The following is an 8,331-nucleotide window of genomic DNA, read 5'->3' as shown; positions in this document are numbered from 1 at the left end:
AAAAGTCTAGCTCAATCAATTCAATATCTATATATACTTGCTCAAAACAAAGCTCATAGTCTCAGACAATATAATTGCACAAAAAAGAAAAAAAAAACCTATAGAAAATATAAAATCAATATTTAGAAACCTATTAAAAAAATAATATATAAGGATCAAACCTTAAAAATTTGTAGACACAATGAAATTATGAAACTTATAATTTAACACTAAAAATATTTACAAATTTAGAAATTAGATTGAAATAAAGGTTAAAATATTTATATAAAAAATATAAAACTTAGTATTTCATTTTTGTTTTTTTATTTTTGAAAATTAAGTTTATTTCCTTTTTCCATTTCTTATTTACATTTTTCTAAGTAAAGAGTTAAATTATTAATCAGATTCCTAAAACAAAAATAAGTTAATGAATTCTATTTTTTTTTCTTTTATTTTAAAATTTGGCTTAGTTTTTTAGAACATTGCGAAAAGATAGATAACAAATTCACGAATTTCAAAATGAAAGGAGTGTTTATAAGTTTAATTTTTTAAAAATAAAAAATAAAATAATTATCAAATATATCAAATTTTGTTTAGTTTTTTAAGTTATTCTCCATTTGGTCCATAAATCTTTTGAAATTTCCAAACTTACTCTTAATTTTTATTAGATCCTTGCAAAAGAAAGATAAAATTTCATAACAAAAAATTTATATATCTCATTAAATTATTAATTTATTAACATGATCATGGTCCATTGCATGTGGATCCTAATCTTGATCTAAGTATTACTTAATAGATGACACTACTCATTATCATTGAAAGATCAATGATTTGATCCCTTCTATAATTGTTGGACTTAAAAAAGAAAAAAAAAAGGTTAGATTTGGAGCACAAGTGAGTCAACTTTGAAATATTATTTTGGTCTTTAAATTTTGATACTTACCTTATTTTTATTATGTAGTTTAAAAATAAAGTGCGTCTTTTATGTTATAGAAATCACTAATGTAATTTTATCAATTTTCATACAAATTAACTTTAGGTAACAATAACAATTGATTTTAAGATATATTACATGAAGATTAAAATAAAACGAGATTCAAAGTACCTAATCAAATCGGTATTTAATCTAACGTAATTGAATTTTTTTAATAATAAAATAAAATAATTCTCAAGGATTAAAGTACCAAATTAGGATTTACCATTAACCTTTCTAATTTTAATTATTGGTTTAAATACCATTTTAGCCATTGCAATTCGAGTTTTGTTATATTTTAGATTTTGTATTTTTAAAACTCCAATTTCAATCCGTATGTTTTCAATTAATCTTATAATTAGTTTTCATACTTTCAATAAATATTTGAAATTCTACCCATTGAATTTAAGATTTATTAAAAATATAGAGCTAAAATTAAAAAATTGAAAGTTGCTCACACTAATTGTGACCTTTTGGGAGAATTGATGACTATATCTCAAAGATGCACTTGCAAACTAAAATATTTGAGGATTATTAATTGGATAGTTGTAAATAGAGACTATGTCAAAGTAAACTCGACTCATAGTATTGATATAACTTTTATCTCAAGAAGTTGAAGGTTCAATCCCTCTCCTCACATGTTAAACTAAAATAAAGAAAGACCAAGACTATGGAATAAAGGGTTATCCCAAACCTACACAAAGTCTTCTTCTTGCATAGAAGAACCCAACCGTTAAAAAATCGAACATGAACTAAAATGAACAAAATCAAAAGTATAATGACCAAAATTGTACTTATACATTTAGTCCATGTTGCTAATCATTTAAATTTTGGTTTTTGAAAATTAAGTTTATAATTTTTTTTTACCTCTCAATTTATTGACTTGTTATCTATTTTTTTACCAATATTTTCAAAAAGCAATTGAAGTATTGAAAATTAAAAAAATGTAATTTTAAAAAAAATATATATTTTTTAGAATTTGATTAAAAATTGTGATGAAATAAAATTAAATTTTAAAAAACAAAAACGAAGAACGAAAATGGTTTAAAAATTACAAATTTACCCCTCAAAGAGAGAGAAAAAAGAAAAAGAAAATGTCCTTTTTTTTGTACTGGGGACCAAAGGGTGTGTGTAGATGCACATTTAAACACAGTTCAGGGGACCCTAATCAATGGCTTCTATCGCAGAAAAAAGAGAGGTTGAAATTAAAGAGATTCCATTTTGTTTGAAGAACTTACAATTATGCTTTGCGAAACCTCCGATTATCCTCAAAAGTCTCTCCAATTCAAGCAAAATGACAAATTCTTCTCCAAGATTCTGTCCAGAGAAAGTTCTAGAGCAAATTACTCTTCCAGAATCTACTACGGCGGATTGGCCGGCGCCGTTCCCTTCGTTTGGGAGTCTCAGCCAGGTACGCCTATTCACCGATTTTCCGATGACCTAACTCCTACTCTTACTCCTCCTCCTTCTTACTTTTCCGATTCCGTTAAAAAACCGCTCAAGAAACGATCCAAATCTCTCTCTCTTCTCCACATCTTGTTCAATTCCAAGAGGAAAATCGATCTGTTGTCGCCGCCGTTTTCTAAATCTGCCTCATTGCCGTCTTCCGGATCGGAGTTCGACTCGGCTCCCGGCGCGAAGTTCACAGGGCGGCGTTCGGGGCGGCGGTTTCCGACTGGAATCTCGCGTTCGAAGGAGGAAGAGGATGCGGCGGCTACTGGTTCGATACTTTGTTTCGGAATCAGTAGATGAGCGGGGGAATACGGTTCTGAATCTGAATCGGAATCGGAATCGGAATCGGAATCGGAAGCGAGGCTTTTAGAATAATGGTTCTGTTCGTTTGGTGTATCGACAAGGCCAAAGGGATTGGTTGAAAATTTGGAACATAATAATAATAATAATAAAGTTTAACTAATCATCTTTTTATTTCACCTTTTTTGTTGTTAGAATTACGTTTTTTCCCCCTTGTAACAAACACTGAATGTACATGTAAAAATTTATGGTTTTAGTTTTACCAATTTTTTTTTTTTTTTTTTTTTTAATATTTAAATTAACCATGAATTCAACCTAACTTTTTATTATTTATTAATTGGGGAGTGGGAGATTCTTTGAGGAGATTAGGAGTGTTTTTCTAAAAATAAATAAATAACTGTGAAAGATTTCACTCATAATTTTTTTTTAGTACAATAAGATTTAGAAAAATTCGAATTATAGACTTTGTGGTCGTTAACACACAAACATAGATTCTGACATTATAGAAAAATTCGAATTATATATATATAAGTTGAACTATGATCTCTTCATTCATTTAAAGAGTACTTTTTCAATCTAGATAATTAGAATATTCACACGTCTCATAAATATTTGAAAACATAGATTCTGACATTTTGAATACGTCTGTTTTAGAAGAATAATTTATTAGAATGTTTGGAAATATTCAAATAATTATGCATATTTTGTAGGATTTACGTATGAGAATATCTTAAGATTATGTCTTCTATCAATGTTGTCGTACTAATATTTTTAAATATTTTACTTATTAATCTAATATAAATTAAGTTTATATCAAATGCATTTTGGTCTTAATTAGTTTAGTGTGATATTTATATATCAAATTTAGTTTATACTCTTTGTGCTATTTTTTACAATAAATTATTTATGTATTTGTTTGATGTTTTTATAAAATATTAATTCAATGTTAATTTTTTTTCCCAAAAGAAGACCATTAATATAATTGATTGTAAGTGCATATATACATTCATTTATTTTTTTTTTTTCAAAAAGATGTGAAATAAAAAATTGATAGATAAAGTAAATCAAAAAATAAAAAAATGAAGGGCAAAAATATCATAGATGCCATATTAAAAACCCACGATTCAAAAGCACAACCAAAATTTGTTAGATAAGGTATCATACATTCCTACAAATCAAACAGGTAATCAAAATACCATATTCCTATGAGAATTTTAGATTACCACGAAACAAACAATCTTTAAGATCGATATTTTGAGTACATCCAAATATGCATTTATCTCTGTGCATCCACTGATCTAATCATACAACTTCCGAAAAGAAAAATGTATTTTGGAAAAGAATCAGATAAAATTTTATCATGTGACACACTATAATTGGACAGTAAAGTAGATTTGCACGAAAATGAGGGTAGCTTAGATGCATCTAAGTATTTTTCTCGATTTATTGTGATCCAGGTTAAAGAAAAACTATAACATGATAATAAAAATTTGATATGATCCTAGATTCTACACATATGTCATACAAAGTATACAAGACATACATCTAATGACCAAAATTTTTGTTCATATAAAATACTTAAAAGAAGTAGAGATTTTCAAAAATAGAAAAATAAGGAAAATTATTTACATAAAATAGAAAATTTTTAATTTTATTTGATAGAAGTTAATAGAAGTCTATCACTGATAGATACTAATAGAAGTCTATCAATGTCTATTGGTATTTTTTTACTATTTTTATAAATAGTTTGACATTTTTTTCTAACGGTGAAAATTTCCACATTTTTTCTAACCGTGAAAATTTCCTTAAAAGAAATAACTTTATAAACTTTTTGTTGCAAGAAAAATAATATAATAAATAATTTGAATACATATAGAAACAATCTTTTTCTTTCTAAATTCTTTAGGCTTACCGTATATTTTTTTCAAGGAAAAAAAAATTAACTTCACATCTTTTCTCAAAATTTTAAACTAATTTTTATAATCTAAAAAAAACTAACTAAATTTATATAGTGAGACTAAATATTTCGTGGTTTGGTCTTATGCAAACTATTTTCGTGATCCATTTACAATCCAAAAGGAGTTTGTATAAGACCAAACCACGAAATGACTAGTCTCATTAACTAACTCTGTTCACAATAGAGACTTACATTTCACCAGGATGACTATAGGTGACATGGGCTAAATCCTGAGTGAGTTATGAACTCCTGCCCATGAAGGCGGTCATTTTATTTGTATGGGTAAGAGTGGTCAGATCGTCGACTCAATAAACTTACCATTTTGGGATTCGTCTGATTGGGGAGCTGGGAACACAACTATACAAAACGGAATTCACTCCTTCCTCAAAGTAGGGAAAATAGATAAATTTTTCCCTTGGTTGATTTCGGGGCTTGAACAATGTGGTGCCACACCCTTTCTTGGCCCAAGAGGAATCTAGTCATAGTTGGACTATGATCTATTGTTCATTAGAGTGATCTTTGCTTCCAGTTGCTGTATCCGATGCTGCTGACAGAGAAAAAGCTAGATGTAACTACAGGGGAAAAGAGTAATTTTAGCCCAACTGTATTTACGAGCAATTTGTGAAGGGTCATTGCACTGTTGATTAGTTATATCTATTAGACACAAAAATATATCTGTAATGTGAAGAGTGCAGCTGTCGATCTTTAGTGGAGTGCCCGTCAGTTAATGAATGTTGAGTAATTTAATTAAAGAGTTTAATTAATTATTAAAATACTATTGGATCTTCAATCTACAAGTCCATGAGATTCCCTCTGTAGCTCAACAGGGATTAAACGAGAATCAATTTTGGATTAATTTAAATTATTCAAATTAATTAAGGAGATTAATTATATGTGATATAATTAATTCTACTTAATTATGTATGATATAATTACTATAATGTATCTGATACATTATTTGATAGAAATAAATATTTGAATTTGATTCAAATATTAATTATGTGAATTCGATTCATATAATTAAATTTAATATAAATAAGATTTAAATTAAATATCATGCATTGTTGAGGGAATGAAAACTATAAGTTATATTGTATTTGATACAATACTAAACTATAGGTTATGTGTTATATTAGATATAACATATAGTTTAACATATATTATATGATAAGGTAGTTATCATATAAATATATATTAAATATATATTTTTAAATAAATTATTTTAATTTATTTTGAAAATGGTTTTGGGAGGGAGTTGTAACTCCTTTCCCCTTATTTCTCTCTATTTTAGTGCATGTGTGGAGTTGGTGCTCAATAAATATACAACATTTCCAAAAAGATATCGAAGTTTTTCTCTGGAAAAATAGTTTTTCCTCTCAATCACTTTTTCTCTTCCAAAAACTTAAGAGCCCACAACTCCTTAATGATTCTCATCCCACTAGAGAATACAAGAGCTCTTTTCGTGGTGGTGACAATTTAGATCGAGTTTGTTCGTAAAAGATCCGGAGAAAGGAAATATGTGAAGAAAGGTTCTTCAAGGGCAAGTTTTCTCTCACCCTAATTCACTCATTTCCTTTTTATTTGTATGTTGTAAATTTATGGTTATACATAACATTTATACTCTGTAATTTGGATTCCGTGAAAATAAATTTTGGATTGATCTCCACGCTTCTGCTCAAGGACCTTCAAATGTTCCTTCATAAGGGTGTATGTTTATCACATGTTTCCGTCTCCTCTGTTTAATTAAGTTTTTGAAAAACGAATTTCTAAGACACTAACGTTTGTACGCTTCTGCTATGAGAATCCTAATTCCTTCAATAATAACCTTGGATTTTCTAGTTTATTGGATAATGTTATGTAAAAAAAAAAAATAACTAACACAAAATAAAATAACAACCTATTTTATTAATGATAAATAGTTTATTTATAAAATTAGGAGCTTTAGAGCATAAACCCTTTATCTTCTTGTCTCCTTTGCCTCACCTAAAATAAGTTTACCCACGATTAATTAATTTATTTGATATTTTCTTAAAATAATTTACCCAAAACAATAAAATTCTCTTCTCACCCTCACGGTACTTCTCTTTCCTTAAAATTTATTTCCCTTTCACTTAACACTTAGCCAACAGCAAATTTTCCATTTTTACTTCATCATTTCAATAACACTACAAATGGTTAATTTATTAAGTATTAAAACTTAAACTCAACTTTTGGACAATAACATTTACTTAACCCAAACTTACTTTTGATCGTTTAATCCAAATTTACTTTTTTAGGTTGATTTTAAACTTAAACAAGGAAAAGAGAAGCAAGGCTTATAAATCAGTACCTCTTTTGAGAATTTCATCTTTGGATTTCAGGTGAAGTCATCAGGAGAATAATTGAGGACATTTGACTTTCATCTGTTATTCACTTTCCTAGATTGCTTCTTCCACTGCATGATTCCTCCACAGAACTTTAACTAATGGAATTGTCTTATTTCTCGACACATGTTCCTTCCTATCTAAAATTTGTACAAGTTCTTCTTCATAATATAAATTTTCCTTCAACTGTATGGGTTATATTCAAGGATATGAGTCGGATCTGGAATATATTTTCATAACAAAGATACATGAAACACGGAGTTCGCAACTCACTCAGGATTCAGGTCATGTCACTTATAGTCATCTTGGTGAAATGTAAGTCTTTACTATTAACGGCGTTATATAATGAGACTAATTATTTCATAGTCCGGTCTTATGAAAATCCCTTTGTATAGAACATCCTAGCTCACATGTCTCTACATGAGTTATCAAGGTCAAATCATTTGTAGCACTTTACAACAATTGTAACAACTACAAAGCGGGTCATATTCGTAGTGTCACCAAGATAAGGTACCCAGCCTTATCTATCTACTACAGACCATTTAAATTATCACTTAAACATGATCCACCTGTATGTCTCTACATATATGTTTAAGCAACATAAGAGAACCTCGAATGTTAGTTTATTGGTTTTGTGGGTTAATGCTACTAAATGTCAAATAAAATACCTCGGATTTTATTAAACAAATAAATTGTTTGTACATTACAATTACAAACTACAGGAGCCACAAGGTTTAGGGCATCAACCCCAATATTGCATAGGATGCCTCTACTCGCATGTCTCTATAAGAACGATTCATGATCACATCGTTTGTATCAAATACAAAGTGGACCGCATCTATAGTATTTCCAGGATAAGGTACCTAACTCTATCCCTGTACTTATAGATCGTTTTAACTATATACTTGAACTTGATATACTTTTATGTCTCTACATAAAGTTCAAGTATTCATGCTATAGCAAGGGGTTCGTTAGTTTATTGGATTTAGGCTTCTACAAATTTACATATTCAATACAACTTTACTGAATAAATCTCACTAACATCTTTATTGCAAATAAAATAAGTTTAATGTTTACAAAGTGTGAGTTTTAGGACATACAACCCAACAAACTCCCACTTGTACTAAAATGTTTGTGGGTTTACATATATACAATGTTGAGTATGAGAGAATAAAATACAAATACAATAAACTAGTGCATCTCATACCCATGAATTATCCCACTTGCCCTAGATTTATATATCTCGTAGTCCTAGTCCGACTAAGTGACCCTCGAATACTTTAGCCATGAAAGCCTTTGTAAACGCA

At 28.7% G+C, this 8,331-nt stretch overlaps 1 protein-coding gene across 1 annotated transcript; it reads left to right on the top strand.

Moving 5' to 3' along the window:
- The first annotated feature begins 2,086 nt into the window (after positions 1-2,086).
- Positions 2,087-2,883, top strand: LOC120073955. The gene has a single exon (XM_039026882.1). It carries the CDS (start codon positions 2,195-2,197, stop codon positions 2,702-2,704), a length of 510 nt encoding a protein of 169 aa, XP_038882810.1. The 5' UTR covers positions 2,087-2,194; the 3' UTR covers positions 2,705-2,883.
- The last annotated feature ends 5,448 nt before the right edge of the window (positions 2,884-8,331 follow it).

The sequence above is a fragment of the Benincasa hispida genome, chromosome 3, assembly GCF_009727055.1.
Source record: "Benincasa hispida cultivar B227 chromosome 3, ASM972705v1, whole genome shotgun sequence".
NCBI lineage: Eukaryota > Viridiplantae > Streptophyta > Magnoliopsida > Cucurbitales > Cucurbitaceae > Benincasa > Benincasa hispida.
The sequence above is the reverse complement of the archived record's forward strand: the minus strand, read 5'-3'. Positions and strand labels throughout refer to the sequence as shown.